The sequence below is a fragment of the Rana temporaria genome, chromosome 11 (assembly GCF_905171775.1).
Source record: "Rana temporaria chromosome 11, aRanTem1.1, whole genome shotgun sequence".
NCBI classification, from domain to species: Eukaryota; Metazoa; Chordata; class Amphibia; order Anura; family Ranidae; genus Rana; species Rana temporaria.
The window spans coordinates 56,518,794-56,534,815 of record NC_053499.1 but is presented as its reverse complement, the minus strand read 5'-3'; the positions used below and the strand labels follow the sequence as shown (position 1 = coordinate 56,534,815).

General features: G+C 42.0%; 1 protein-coding gene across 1 annotated transcript in view; it reads left to right on the top strand.

Moving 5' to 3' along the window:
* The first annotated feature begins 215 nt into the window (after positions 1 to 215).
* The window catches only part of NAALADL1 (N-acetylated alpha-linked acidic dipeptidase like 1), a 103,789-nt gene continuing 87,982 nt past the window's right edge, over positions 216 to 16,022 (top strand). The window contains exon 1 of the mRNA XM_040328572.1: positions 216 to 495. Coding sequence (XP_040184506.1) covers positions 305 to 495 — 191 coding nt within the window. The 5' untranslated portion in view covers positions 216 to 304. The remainder of the gene's footprint in view (positions 496 to 16,022) is intronic.

Here is a 16,022-nt window from a genome sequence, read left to right as displayed (position 1 = left end):
GGTTCAAAGCTATACCTAATAAAAATTAACAGTCTCTTACAATAAATAGTGTGATAAATGTATCCTATTCTACCAGACCTTGCAATGGGCCAAAGGACAGATTGTGGTCATTAAGACTGACAAAAATGTTTTATAGCTCAGTATTGATAATGTGTAACATGCCTGTTATAGAAGATGCTGAAGACCGTACTCCATAATCTAGAGGCGGATCAGGACACAAGGTCACAACGAGATTGTACTTTTATAAAGTGTCCTGAGCACTAAAGATGTTCTTTCCTTAGTTACCTTGGATCATCAAGGAACCATGAACCTGTGGAGGATCGTAGGGGGTATAGTCGGTGGAGTTGTAATACTGGCCATTGGATTACTCATTGGTCACTTTGGTATTTCAAAAACTCCATCCTGGGCCAAAGATATTTCTCAGGATTTAGATGAAAAATTTATCAGAGAGTTCATGAAAGAAGTCGATAATAAAAAAATAGAAGATAATTTGAGGTGAGTGCAAAATTGTACATGAATGGAATGAGTCTCTCCTAACTGTTGAATCCCAGCAAAATCTTTTTTTTCTTATGGAGTGAGGATCTGTAAATTTTTTACTGCTGTCTAAATCCCAATGACGGAGATTTCCCTGGCTTCCTTGCCACGTGACCGGTGGCAGGTTAAAGAGGAAGAGACATCACCTATGGAGACAACTAAAATGTGACACAAATTCTCCTCATAATGGACATAGACAGTAAGAAAAAGTTTACAAATATAAATCTTCCCTTCTCTATCCAAAACTGGTCAAAGCTGAGGTTTAAAGTATACAGGTGAATCTCATAAAATTAGGATATCATCAAAAAGTTAATTTATTTCAGTAATCCAATTCAAAAAGTGAAAATTATATATTTTATATAGATGTGTTACACACAGAGTGATATATTTCAAGCATTTTTTAATTAAAATGTTTATATTTATGGCCTTCAGCTAGTAAAAACACAAAATTCAGTATCTTATTACATAAGACCAATAAGAAAAATGATTTTTAATACAAAAATGTTGACTTACTAAAAGGTATGTCTATGTATAGTATCGTATGCACTCAATACTTGGTCGGGGCTCCTTTTGCAGAAATTACTGCATTAATGCGGCGTGCAGGGCAGGACTTAGGGTGGTGGGGGCCCCTGGGCTTGAGTGTTGAAGGGGCCCCCTGGAGCCGAGAATTGGGGGGGATCGAAGTTGTTGAGCGGGGGGGGGGGGGGCGGATTGGAGTTGTTGAGCGGGGGGGAGCGCATTAAAGTTGTTGAGCGGGGGGGGATTTTGCAGTTGTTGAGGGGGGGAGTGCCTCTCACCTGTGCCAACAGCCGGGGCCACAGACTGTCATTAGCCCGGCTCTCGGCTATCTTCCCTTCAGCAGCCACAGTCCTCCACACACCACTCCGGTTCCTCCTGCTTCCGTGCTGCCTCCTCTTGCAGTGCGGGAAAATTAACCCTTTTGCGGGACTGCGGGAAGAAGCTGTCTGTGCGGGAAAGTCCCACAGAATCCGTGCGTGTTGGGAGGTATGCGCAGGGCCGCCATCAGGAATTTTGGGGCCCCTTGCACAGCTTAAGGCATGGGCCCCCTGAAGCAGAGAACCTAGGGGGGGTGGGGGTGCTGCCGCCTGAAATTGAGAAGCGTGGGGGCTGCCGCAAATTGAGAAGCGGGGGGGCCTTTACAAAAAAAAGAAGAAAACAAATATATTTAAATATATGTAGCCATCCGGGGCCCTGGGGACCTCTGGGCCTTTTAATAAAAAGAAAAAATAAACCTCTGGGCCCTTTAATAAAAAAAAAAAAAAAACCATTTATAAAAAATACATAAAAAAAGGGAGGTTGCCAAACCCGGGGGCCCTGGGGACCTCTGGGCCCCTGGGAACCTCTGGGCCTTTTAATAAAAAATAAAAAAATAAACAAAAATAAAAAAATAAACATTTATAAAAAAAATAAAAAAGGGGGGGGTTGCCACATGGGGCCCTGGGGACCTCTGAGCCCTTTAATAAAAAAAAATATATATATATATAAAAAAAATGTAATTTTTTTTATAAAAAAATAAAAAAGGTGGGTTGCCATCCGGGGGCCCTGGAGACCCCTGGGCCCTTTAATAATAATAATAAAATATATATATATATATATATATATACATATATATATATTATATATATAAAAATAAAAAATATATAAAAAAAACATTTTTTTACAAAAAATAAATAAAAAAAAGGGGGGTTGCCATCCGGGGCCCTGGAGACCCCTGGGCCCTTTAATAATAATAATAAAATATATATATATATATAATATTATATATATAAAAATAAAAAATATATAAAAAAAAACATTTTTTTACAAAAAATAAATAAAAAAAAGGGGGGTTGCCGTCAGGGGCCCTGGGGGCCTCCGGGCCCCTGGGGACCTCCGGACCCCTAAAAAAAAAAAAAAAAAAAAAAAAATTTTTTTTTTTTTTTTTTTTTAAAAGGGGGCCCCCTATTGGGTGGGGCCCCTGGGCTTGAGCCCAGTCAAGGCCAATGGTAAGTCCGGCCCTGGCGGCGTGGCATGGAGGTGATCAGCCTGTGGCACTGCTGAGGTGTTATAGAAGCCCAGGTTGCTTTGATAGTGGCTTTCAGCTCATCTGCATTGTTGGGTCTGGTGTCTCTCATCTTCCTCTTGACAATACAGGTGAGTTGTCTGACCGATCAAGTAAAGTGATACCATGATCATTAAACCAAACATTGGTACCTTTGGCAGTGTGGACAGGTGCCAAGTCCTGCTGAAAAATAGCTGGTCAGCAGAGGGAAGCATGAAGTGCTCTAGAATTTCCTGGTAGAGGGCTGTGCTGAGTTTGGGTTCGATAAAGCACAGTGGACCAACACCAGCAGATAACATGGCTCCCGAAATCATCACGGACTGTGAAAAATTATGCATTTCATTTCGAAATCAAGAACCCTGAGTCTGGAGGAAGAGTGGAGAGGCACAAAATCCAAGTTGCATGAGGTCCAGTGTGAAGTTTCCGCAGTCAGTGATGATTTGGGGAGCTATGTCACCTACTGGTGTAGGTCCACTGTGTTTTGTAACATTCGTTTAATTTTCAAATGGTTAGTAGGGTCATATTCATTGTTGACGATAGTGACAAGGGAATTCAAAGTAACAGAATGGAAACATTTTCTTGCACAAATAAATGTGGTTTTCATTTGAGAAAAATCATACACATTGCAATAACACCTACCGTATTTATTCGAATATAACGCGCACACGTGTATACCGCGCACCCCTAATTTTCGATTAAAAATCGGTATAAAATCATTGTAATTGCCAAAAATCATTTATTGTATTTATTGTATGTCCAGCCATGTCCCCTGTATGTCCAGCCATGTCCCCCGTATGTCCAGCCATGTCCCCCGTATGTCCAGCCACGTGCCCCGTATGTCCAGCCATGTCCCCCGTATGTCCAGCCATGTCCCCTGTATGTGCAGCCATGTCCCCCATATAACCAGCCATGTCCCCTGTATGTGCAGCCATGTCCCCCATATAACCAGCCATGTCCCCTGTATGTGCAGCCATGTCCCCTGTATATGCAGCCACCTACTTTTAATCACTGCGGCGCGGGAACATTACAGACAGCGTTCGTTTGAACAGCTGTTTTCCCTGCCGCGCATAGACACTCCCCCTTGCTCGCGATTGGACAGATCCGTCCAAGGGGGAGTGTCTATGCGCGGCGGGGAAAACAGCTATTCAAACGAAAGCTGTCTGTAATGTTCCCCGCGTCGCGGGGATTAACGTTGTAGCGGCGTTGGTGGCGGCGGCGGTAGCAGCGGGGGGAGGGGGGAAGTATTCTAGTATCAGCGGTATTAGCGGGAGTACGAGTACTCCCGCTAATACTCGGTTTCGGTCCCGCCACTGTCATCCCACCCCAGTCCTCGTGTATAACGCGCACCCAAAACTTTGATTTTTTTTTTTCGCCCGTGTGAAAGAGCCCTTATAATGGTGATTTGGACACATGCTTTCAGCGATTTAATAGGCCAGGCCGCGATGACACCACTCCTGCGCATGCTCGTGGGAGTCGCATTGCCGCAGCACGGATCGGGGGCCGTAAATGTTCGCTGAGCTGCGCATGCATGGCTCCATGAGCATGACAGCTGACAGGCAGAAAGATGCATTTGTCATAAATATCCTGCCTGTCACCCAATTGTTTAAAAAACAACATCTTCTCAATGCAGCAAAGGCTTGCATTCCTGCACTGTGGAAGAGCCTTAACCCACCTGATAAGGTGCAATGGCTCGCCCAAATTTCAGAGATCCAGCAAATGTAGAATCTCACTATGATACATAAAGAACAGGAAGAGAAATATTGGAAAAGACTCCATACTTTTTCTATAAAGATCAAACACCCCTTGCTTCTCAACAGCAATATACAGTATGGTTTCTTCTAGTTCTGCCAAACACCATAGAATAGTAGTGAGGCCTGGGGTGATGGAAGGGACTCTTTAACCACTTTTCCCTGTCTTCCCTTGGCAGTGTACATTCTGTCTGTACTGTGCTAGCAGATCTCATAATCACAATATTTGTAAACTAGATTTGAACACTTTGGCCCAGATTCACGTAGGAGATACGACGGCGTATCTCCAGATACGCCGTCGTCTCTCTGAGTCTGAGGCGTTGTATCTTGGCACCTGATTCAAAGAATCAGATACGCCAAAATGTCTTTAAGACATGACCAGCGTAAGTCTCCTACGCTGTCGTATCTTAACTGCATATTTACGCAGACCACTAGGGGCATGTACGCTAATTTACGCCTAGAATATGTAAATCAGCTAGATACGTCTATTCACGAACGTACGCCCGGCCGACGCAGTACAGATACGCCGTTTACGTTAGGCTTTTTCCGGCGTAAAGTTACACCTGCTCTATGAGGCGTAGATGAGGCGTACCAATGTTAGGTATGGACGTCGGAACAGCGTCGAATTTTCCGTCGATTACGTAGTTTGCGTAAGTCGTTCGCGAATAGGGCTGTGCGTCATTTACGTTCACGTCGAAAGCATTGGCTTTTTGCGGGTTAATTTGGAGCATGTGCACTGGGATACTTTCACGGACGGCGCATGCGCCGTTCGTAAAAAGCGTCATTTACGTGGGGTCACAGTAGATTAACATAAAACACGCCCACATGTTCCATATTTGAATTAGGCGGGCTTACGCCGGCCTATTTACGCTACACCGCCGCAACTTTGCTTTGTGAATACTGCACTTGCCTGTCAAAGTTGCGGAGGCGTAGCGTAAATAGGATACGTTACGCCCGCCCACAAATACGCGCTCCCTACGTGAATCTGGGCCTTTCTGTCTGGTGTCCTGCCTTGTATGTTAATGAGAGGAAATGGAATCCATCCTTAGCCTTTTCTTTACTGGGACAGACTTAAACTGGGTATAGACAGGTATACTGACAGATCTCCACATCACAAACAATGCTGATGTGGGGATCTCTCCTGCTGTGCTATAGTATTCTGACAGTGGGGACTAACGACAGGCTTCTGTTGAACTGACAGCAGTACACAAGGACCAAAAGTCCCATGTTTACCAGGCTTTACTCTGAACTTTTTAAGAAATGTTTTCTGTCTAAAACATTGAAAAGGTAACCTGTGTGGATGTAAACTTCTATCTAACATACAGTACAGTGGGGTTATCTCAAATTTGACTGCAAAAATATTTTACAATACTTAATGCAGAAGTAAACGTTTGCTGATAAGATAATTTGCTGAATGAGCAAGTTAAATAAGATAAGATAAGATTGGATGAGATAAGACCTTACCAACACACTTCTATTGGATTTAATATTAAAAGAGAACGTATAGTGTATTTTCGATGAACATATATATTGAAAGTATTTTTTCTGTGACTTTGACATTTTACTTGCATGCTCTTCTAGATTTTTGTTATTGTACTATAACGAATCCAGCTATAACTGGATTAAAGTGTATGATTTCTTAAATGTGTTGGCTTATACCTATAGGGCCAGATTCACAAAAGAGATACGACGGCGTATCTCCTGATACGCCGTCGTATCTCTGTTTCTATCAATGCGACTGATTCATAGAATCAGTTACGCATAGATATCCCTAAGATCCGACAGGTGTAATTGTTTTACACTGTCGGATCATAGGATGCAGTACCGCGGCCGCCGCTGGGGGGAGTTTGCGTCGTAAACCAGCGTCGGGTATGCAAATTAGGAGTTACAGCGGATCCACGACGGATTTTCGCGTTCGCTACGTCGCCGCTAGTCTAGTTTCCCGTCGCAAAGTTAGTATTTTTTTTTGGTGCCTTAACTTTAGCCAGCAAGCGTATTGCTGTCTAAAGTATGGCCGTCTTTCCCGCGTCGAAATTCAAAATTTAACGTCGTTTGCGTAAGCCGTCCGGAAATACGGAAGTACGCTACGCGCATCGCGTTCGAAAAAATGATGTCACTTCGCGCAAAGCACGGCGGGAGTTAGGAAACGGAGCATGCGCAGTAGGTCCGGCGCGGGCGCGCGCCTAATTTGAATGTTAGCCGCCCATTCGATTTGGCCCGCCTTGCGCCGGACGCATTTACGATACACCGCCGCAAGTTTTCCGTTAAGTGCTTTGTGGATCGAGCACTAAACCTGAAAACTTACGGTGGTGTAACTTAAATGGCTTAAGTTTCCAAAGGCGCAATTGTACGTGAATCTGACCCATAGTTCTTGAAAGATATAACCCATAAAAAAATATTTTGTCTTTTGTTGCTGTATATCTGGAGATCCTGCCAATTCCATTTGGTTCCTCAATCAAACTAACCATTCCAAGCACTAAAGCAGATCCATGCCTGGGACAATGCATTGCTACAGTGAGGGAAAAAAAGTATTTGATCCCCTGCTGATTTTGCCCTCTGACAAAGAATTGATCAGTCTATAATTTTAATGGTAGGTTTATTTTAACAGTGAGAGACAGAATAACAACAAAAATATCCAGAAAACTGCATTTCAAAAAAAGTTATAAATTGATGTGCATTTTAATGAGTGAAATAAGTATTTGATCCCCTATCAATCAGCAAGATTTTTGGCTCTCGGGTGTCTTCTATACACTTAATGAGCAGAGATTAGGAGCACTCTCTGAGGCTGGGTTCACACTATACTACACGACTTTCATCCTACTTTGCTCTGTGACAACAGTCCTACATTGATCCTACATCCATCCAACTTTCATGAACAGGATACTACTTTAATCCGACTTTATGATAGTCTGACTTTTGACCAATCAAAACAATCCCAGAGTGAGATAAATTCCTTTTACTGCTGCTGTAATCACAAGTCGGATGTCAAAAGTCGGATGGTAAGGACAAGGCTCCTACTTTGGTCCGACTTCAATGATATTCAATGGACTGAAGTAGGATCAATGTCAGACCAAAGTAGTACAGGGAGCATTTTCAAAGTCGGACCTACTTGTGTCGGACCAGTTAAGACGGCTCTCACAGGGAAACATTGATTTTCACACGTCATGCAACATGAGCTCCCAATGTCGGAGCATTTGTCGGACCAGTGTAAACCCGACACAAGTCGGTCCGACTTTGAAAATGCTCCCTGTACTACTTTGGTCCGACATTGATCCTACTTCAGCCAATTGAATATCATTGAAGTCGGACCAAAGTAGGATCCTTGTCCTTACCATCCAAATTTTGACATCCGACATGTGATTACAGCAGCAGTAAAAGGAATTTATATCACACTGGGATTGTTTTGATTGGTCAAAGAACAAGTCCGACTATCACAACGTCAGATCAAAGTAGGCTGGGTTCACACTATACTACACGACAGCAGTACAACTTTCATCCTACTTTGCTCTGCGACATCTGTCCTACATTGGTCCTACATCCATCCGACTTTCATGAACAGGATACTACTTTGATTTGACTTTGTGACAGTCTGACTTGTTCTTTGACCAATCAAAACAATCCCAGAGTGAGATAAATTCCTTTTACTGCTGCTGTAATCACAATGTCGGATATCAAAAGTCGGTTGGTTAGGACAAGGATCCTACTTTGGTCCAACTTCAATGATATTCAATGGGCTGAAGTAGGATCAAAGTCGGACCAAAGTAGTACAGGGAGCATTTTCAAAGACGGACCGACTTGTGTCGGACCAGTTAAGACAGCTCTCATAGAGAAACATTGATTTTCATACGTCATGCGACATGAACTCCCAATGTCGGAGTGTTTGTCGGACAAGTGTGAACCCGGCCTTAAAGGGAGTGCTCCTAATCTCAGCTTATTACCTGTATAAAAGACACCTGTCCACAGAAGCAATCAATCAGATTCCAATCTCTCCACCATGGCCAAGACCAAAGAGCTGTCCAAGGATGTCAAGGACAAGATTGTAGTCCTACACAAGGCTGGAATGGGCTACAAGACCATCGCCAAGCAGCTTGGTGAGAGGGTGACATTATGATTTTGGTGGCAGGGGGTCTTCTAAGGGGACAGGACAACTTCACCGCATCAAAGGGACGATGGATGGGGCCATGTACTCTCAAATCTTGGGTGAGAACCTCCTTCTCTCAGCCATTGCATTGAAAATGGGGCATGGATGAGTATTCCAGCATTAAAATGACCCAAAACACACGGCCAAGGCAACAAAGGAGTGTCTCAAAAAGAAGCACATTAAAGACCGGGAGTGGCCTAGCCAGTCTCCAGACCTTAATCCTATAGAAAATTTGTGGAGGGAACATAAAGTTCGGGTTACCAAATGTCTGCCTTGAAACCTTAATGACTTGGAGAGGATCTGCAAAGAGGAGTGGGACAAAATCCCTTCTGAGATGTGTGCAAACCTGGTTGCCAACTACAACAAACATTTGACCTCTGTGATTGCCAACAATGGTTTTGCCACCAAGTACTAAGTCATGTTTTGCGAAGGGGTCAAATATTTATTTTACTCATTAAAATGCAAATCAATTTATAACTGTTTTGAAATGCGTTTTTCTGGATTTTGTTGTTGTTATTCTGTCTCTCACTGTTAAAATACCATTAAAATTACAGACTGCTCAATTCTTTGTCAGTAGGCAAACGTACAAAATCATCAGGGGATTAAATACTTTTTGTAGGTGATACAGGTATGCCTTACCCGTTCACAGTGTGCATGTATCTCCCAAAGTCAGTTTTGTGGCCATGCCCTCCCACTTTGCTGTAAAGCAGCTGCAGTTGGTATGAGAGTTGATCTGCCTTCTGCAATGCATGCACACAGATTGGAAGCATACTTCCCACTTTGTGTGATGTCACACTATGCCCACCGCTTGCTGTGGGCACACACTGCTATGAGGAGGGAGGACATGAATGAGTAGTCATGTGACAGCAGGACAAAAGCTTAAAAAAAGGTGCATTTATTTTGTGTTAGGCTTCATGTACACTTGGCCTACATTTACCACCGCTGTGGGAAAAAACACAGAAAGCGCCAAAATTGCATCACATTCCCACGGTCAGAAACTTCCTATTCTGAATGGATGGAGTCACATTTCACTTCTTGGGTTCCCCTACAAATAGATCCCCTCACTTTTTGTGCCAGTGAAAACAAGTCAATGTAACAGGAAGACAGAAGAAATCTTCTAAATGTAGACAAGGCCTGTGCTTGGAATCACACTGGAAGAAATAACATTAAAGGTCCAGTTCACTTTTTGCCAATTCACATTCACGTTTCCATTCAAGGTTTTTTAATCAAACCTTGATGAAATGGGTGCTTATGGACTCCTGAAACATGCTGGTTACTCTTTGCAACGTCTCTTGTGACTTTTATTGGAATAAGGTTGTATCTGGACCTCATAGCCAAGTCAAGAAGGTAACTCAGTAAGCCGATCCCAAATTAATCAGCGGCCCATTCGGGGGTGAGCGCTACATACACTATCCAAAACTAAAAATGTCATTTTGACTAGAATTGAGCTTTAAGTGTTAGGGTTAATGTTTATAGAGTTAGGTGTTAAGTGTTAGTTTAGGGCTGTTATACTAGTTATCTAAAAATATATTTTTATCAGAATATTTTCTTTATTAAGATTTTTGTAACAAAGAATGAGCTGAGATAAAAGTGAGACAGTGTGACTACAGCTGGCCATACATGAGAAGGTTTCTGTTGTTCTGTACCACATACTGAATGAAAGAAATCACACATTTAGAATAAGCAAACAGTGCCTGCACCAGTACCTTACAAAGACATGGAGTCAAAATATAAGTTATGGGGTGACAAGGTGACAGGGTAGTTGTCACATCCTTAATGTTTTCCCATTAATTTGTTGGGCATCAAGTACTGGGTCACATGGAAGGCCTACCCCATGTTAGTTCTTCTGGGCTGCGTTAGGCACTTTGTTACATGGTGACTTTAGCACATACATTGGGTACCTCTGTTCTGTGTCCTCTTCATCAATGTCTTTAGACAAGGCTGAAGCTGCCGTGGGGGAACACTCAACCTTAGGGTTGGCCTCCACTCTTAGAGATGAACGTACACATGTACATTGACACAGAAACTGTTCTCTAGTTAACTCTCGGTTCCCATGACAATGCAAATTTTTTCTGTAATTTGCATTTAGAATGGACACGCTGAGCCAATGTCCAAATCCACCTGTCCAGCGTTTTCCACTACTAATCCCCAGTAGCAGAATGATGCCCCACCGTGCACTCTGCGCGAGCTCCACATGTGCATGTAACATAACTCTTGACCTTCTGTACAAATTGGTATAAATCCAACATGCTTCACTTATGCAGCAGCTGCCATAATCTGTCCACACCAATAGGTGAACTGTGTTCCTGTTCAGTAACGATTCCTCTCAATGTATTTGTTTGATGTTTTCTCTCACTGTAATGTATAGTCACACTTTTGTTGTGGTCCATACATTCACCATTCAGTGCTTTCACCAGTGCCACCTTTATATCACTACAGTATAGTGTTGCTGAAAGCACCTCCTAAATAGACCATCTGTCATGCCCACATACACAAGCGTGCAAGGGCACTTGAGGATGCATATACAAAATAAAAAAAACCTGCAATCTTTCTTGTTCCCAATTATGTGGATGTATACAAAATTCACTACTACAGTACACACACATTGTACAGTTATGGCATCGGAAGCAACCCATCTTTTGTGATAACCTTGGTGATATTTTTTTTTGTATTTAGTTCTGGGGTCCGCTTGTAGCAGAAGACCATGTAAATTTCTCTTCTGCTGATAAACCTGCAGTGGTGCATTTTTCACCTTAGGGGACAAAGCCTTGTCTACCTGCTTGTCTACCATTGAGATTGTGAACTGTGGCCTTGTATACAACACTAGTCTTTTTAACTTATGTTGCCATAGACTGGCATTCTATTTTAAAGAAGGGCTGCCTTTATGCAATATAATATGTTAATATACAAAAATACTGCAAAATGTTAATATGCTACATACTAGTCTGTGCTGGAAGCACTAATGGAGAAAAGGAGAGGAGCAGGTAATTTCAAATTTCCGGACTGCTGGAGCATCTGTGTGAGCGCCGATAGCTCAAGAACCCAGGAGGTAAGTACAGCGGGGACTTGGGGGGGGGGGGGGGGGTTGAGTTTGTCCGGGGTCAGTTCACCTTTATATTTAGGGTGAACTAACCCTTTAAAGATTTAAATTGGGATTATAAAGGGGGTTGAATGTCATGGGGTTGATTTATTAAACCTGTTCACTTACGTGAATTTTCAATTTGTAAGGAAATTTTCACTTAGCTTAGTGAATGAGGTGGACTTACATCATCCAATCACGTGCAAGCACAAATAACGTTTTAATAAGTTTCCGGGATGAGGATTCCTTGCAAAGTGAAAATTCTCATTACGAAGTGAACATGCTCTTCAGTAAATCAACCCCCATTGACAGGTCAAAAACACTCTTTAAGCCAAAGTTTGAGTCTACATGGACTTGGCTTCAGGCTTCAATCCAGAGGAGAACCATCTCTGGCTTTCTAAAGAAAATAGCATGGACTCCATCCACCATTTGCAGTTTGGTTTAAAAAAACACCACATTTTTTAATTATAGATCTCAAAGACATCTTTTCTTTTTCTTTTACTGTGACAGAAAATTCAGAGAACACTGGCACATGAATTGATAAGAGCAATATTGCCCCATACCTAACAAAACAAATGACAGTGGGCCAGATTCTTGTACTTTCTGCGGTGGCATCGCGTAAGCTATTTACACTACGCCGCCGCAACTTACTGGAGCAAGTGCCGTATTCCTCAAGCACTTGCTCTGTAGTTTGTGGCAGCGTAGTGTAAAAGGCCCGGCGTATCCCCGCGTAATTCAAAGGGGGCGGCTTATATTTAAATTAAGCGCGCCCCGTGCCGATAGAACGGCGCATGCGCCGGGCTAAAAATAGCCCAGTGCGCATGCTCCAGTTCTCGACGGAAAACGTCAATGACGCCGACGTGTGCGTCATTGACGTAAAGTTGTATTCAAGAACGACTTAGGAAAACAACGTACCCGACGGGAAAAGACGACGCGGACCCGACGCCATACTTAACATGGCAATCGTGGGACTGGCGTAAGGTTACCCCTCATATAGCAGGGGTAACCTTACGCTTACGCAAACGATGTAAGCGACGGTTACGCGACGCGATTTCGTTCGGGAATCGGCGTATCAGGCTCATTTGCATAAACAAGTGAGACCTGAAACGTAAACGCCACCTAGCGGCCGGCGGCGAATTACATTTAAGATCCGACAGTGTAAGTGACTTACACATGTCGGATCTTCAGCGTATCAATGCGAAAATGATTCTAGGAATCACTCGCATAGATACGCGTCTCAAAAAACAGAGATACGACGGAGTTTCCTGAGATACTCCGTCGTAACTCTTCTGAGAATATGGCCCAGTATCTCTGTCTTTATAGTTAGAGCATTTTTTTTAAAGAGAAAACTGCTGACAAAATAAAGTGTCGGGACATATAACAGCTTCAAAATGTATTTCCACTATTGAAAACAAATTAGGATAACACCTACTTTATATTTGACACATGTTCTTATTCACATAGCATAACTTCAGTTCAGAAATTGCTGTTTACATTTTACTTGCTCTTTTCTGAAAACTCAAAAACTAAAGTTTTCCTTTGCTATGCAGATGGGCATGAGGAGCTAAAATAGTATTCCAACCAGTGGTGGTAGGTTCATAAGGGGCGCTGTCCCCCTAGTTTGCATGTGGGGCTAATGCCTTTCTATGAGGCCTGTCTTTTTTTTCCAAGCACATGGTTAGAACCTAAGACTCTAATTGGCTTGAAAAAGGTTGTGCTCAGGGCACAGAGCACTGCGCCCTAAACCCTCCCACTTGTGATACCAGAGAATCAATATTCGCTATCAGTTTCTGGAGAAGCCGTGGCAGCATGACCGCTGGAGGGATGAGTGTGGACCTGGACCTAGTCATAAAAATTATTCCTTCCCCTGCAGTTATCTATCCTGCCCACCATGTGTAAAAAAGATGTGTATACTTACCTATTTTAAGTCCGCTCCAATCCAGCCACATTATCCACTGTGTCAGTGATTGGTGGCCGTAGGGGAGAGGAGGGAGTGGTTGACGGGAGTGGTTGACAATTGTTGGGAATTCCAGGAGCTGTGTTTTTACTCATAGGCTCCCATGTCCCAGCTGTTGCTGCTATCTGTAGCTGACTGACACAAGGGAACGGGAGCTGTGGTTAACATGACCAGAGCAGCGTGGACTAAAAATAGGTTAGTATACACTTCTTTATTACACAAGTTAGGCAGTAGAGGTATGGGGGAGGGGGATTTTTTAAAACGTAGTGTTAGGTTGGAATTTTGCATACTATAATTACGTCACCACTATTCTCCGCCCGACGTACATTTCATTCTAAGGAACATCTTCCTGGGACAACGTCTTCTGAATAGCGGTGACGTCATCACACCCGCCCATAGTATTGGCAGTGTGTTTTGAAATGCTTTTATTGTCTTCTGTTTGTGAGTAATTTTACTTGGTTTTATAATAAATAGATTTATACAGTATTTCACTATGGGGTTTATCTTTTCCTTGGTATGTACCGTGTGGTGGTGAGAGTGGATCTAGTGAATAATTATGGGATCATTCTGTGGCATACTACCTCTATGAGAGCGATCTGAGGCACTATGGGTTGAAAGGCTAATGCCGCATACAGACGGTCATTTTTTGTGATGAAAAAAAAATGAAGTTTGAAGTGATGAAAAAAAACGACATTTTTTAAACTTCATTTTCAAAAACGATGTAGCATACACACCATCATTTTGAAAAATGATGAACAAAGTGACGGCACTCTAAAGGGGAAGTTCTATTCGCCTTGAGGCTGCTTTTAGCTGGTTACTTGTTAGTAAAAGATGATTCGTGCTTTTTTGTCTGTTACAGCGTGATGAATGTGCTTACTCCATTATGAATGGTAGTTTTACCTCCCGTCTCAAAACTTGCTTCTGGGCATGTGCGGGTTTAAAAACGTTGTTTTGCCCACACACTATCATTTTCATTGACACAAAAAATGACATTTTGAAAAACGACACAAAAAATTCGAGCATGTTCGAATTTTTTTTTGGGCATTTTTCAGAAGACATAAAATGACATTTTGCCCACACACGATCATTTTAATTGACATTTTTAAAAATGTCATTTTATTTCATCACAAAAAATGACCGTCTGTACGCGGCATAATGCCGCGTACACACCATCACTTTATGTGATGAAAAAAAATGACATTTTTAAAAACGTCACTTTAATTGACTGTGTGTGGGGGAAAACGTCGTTTTATGTCTTGTAAAAAACGACCAAAAAAAATTGAAGCATGCTTCAATTTTATGTGTCGTTTTTCAAAAGTGCACTTTTTACTTCACAGAAATTGACCGTGTGTAGCAAAAAACGTCGTTTTCTAAGACGTTTTTTCATCCACGCATGCCCAGAAGCTACTTATGAAGCAAGCTTCAATGGTAAAACGTGGTGGAACGTAACCTCACTTTGCAAGATCATTGTGAGAAAACGATGGTGTGTAGGCAACTTTGTCTTTGAAAATTGAAGTTTCAAAAACGTCATTTTTTACTTCACAGAAAGTGTCGTTTTTTTTCATCACATAAAGTGATGGTGTGTACGCGGCATAAGGAGATTTAACGCCATCCATCCATCCCCGAAGGGTCTTATGTCATTTAAATGTGGTTTTAGACCTCTTATAATGTGAGGTCTAAACATCTGGTAAGCTGCTTCTTTTTCTCAAATGCTGGCAGGTGCACGTTGGATTTATCAAGAATTTTTCTTCACAGTGAACTTTTTTTCAGTTAACCCATGGACTTTATTTATTTGTTAGTTTATTGATTTTACCTTTTTATGTGACAGCACAATACTTATCTTTTATGAGTTTTCTAGATATTTGTGTGTAATATCAGTGAGTGCTGCTGTCATCACTGCACATTATCATATATATATATATATATATATATATATATATATATATATATATATATATATATATATATGTATTGATGTGTTTGGGCCTTTGGGGTACACATAGCACAGGTTTTATGTATGTGTGTGTGTGTATGTGTATATATATATATATATATATATATATATATATATAAATAATTTCAAATAGAGTTGCACTATATAAAAAAAGTAATAACAGAAACAAACAAAAGTCCAAAGGGTAATACACAAGTCCTATCAATCCCAAAGTGCATTATCCTTCCCTGGAATGGTTTGTGATCCCAAGTTATAGAGCCTCCACTTCTCAGATTGGCCAGCTAGTAATGACCTCCTGTTACGGGAGGTCTCTCTTGCTTATGGCTTTAAACCCAGCCAAGGCCTCTGTCCGTTCAAGGAAATTGGGCTGAAGGGAATGGTGCTCGCCACTCATGGAGACACTCGGTCACATAAATCCCTAAAAAGAGATAAAGCTTCCCCAGCAAAAAATCTTTTAGGCTTTTTATTCAAAAAATAAAGGCTGCATTTACAACATGTAGCATAAAAGACTCATGGATAAAAGCCAGTGTATGACCCACTGCCATCG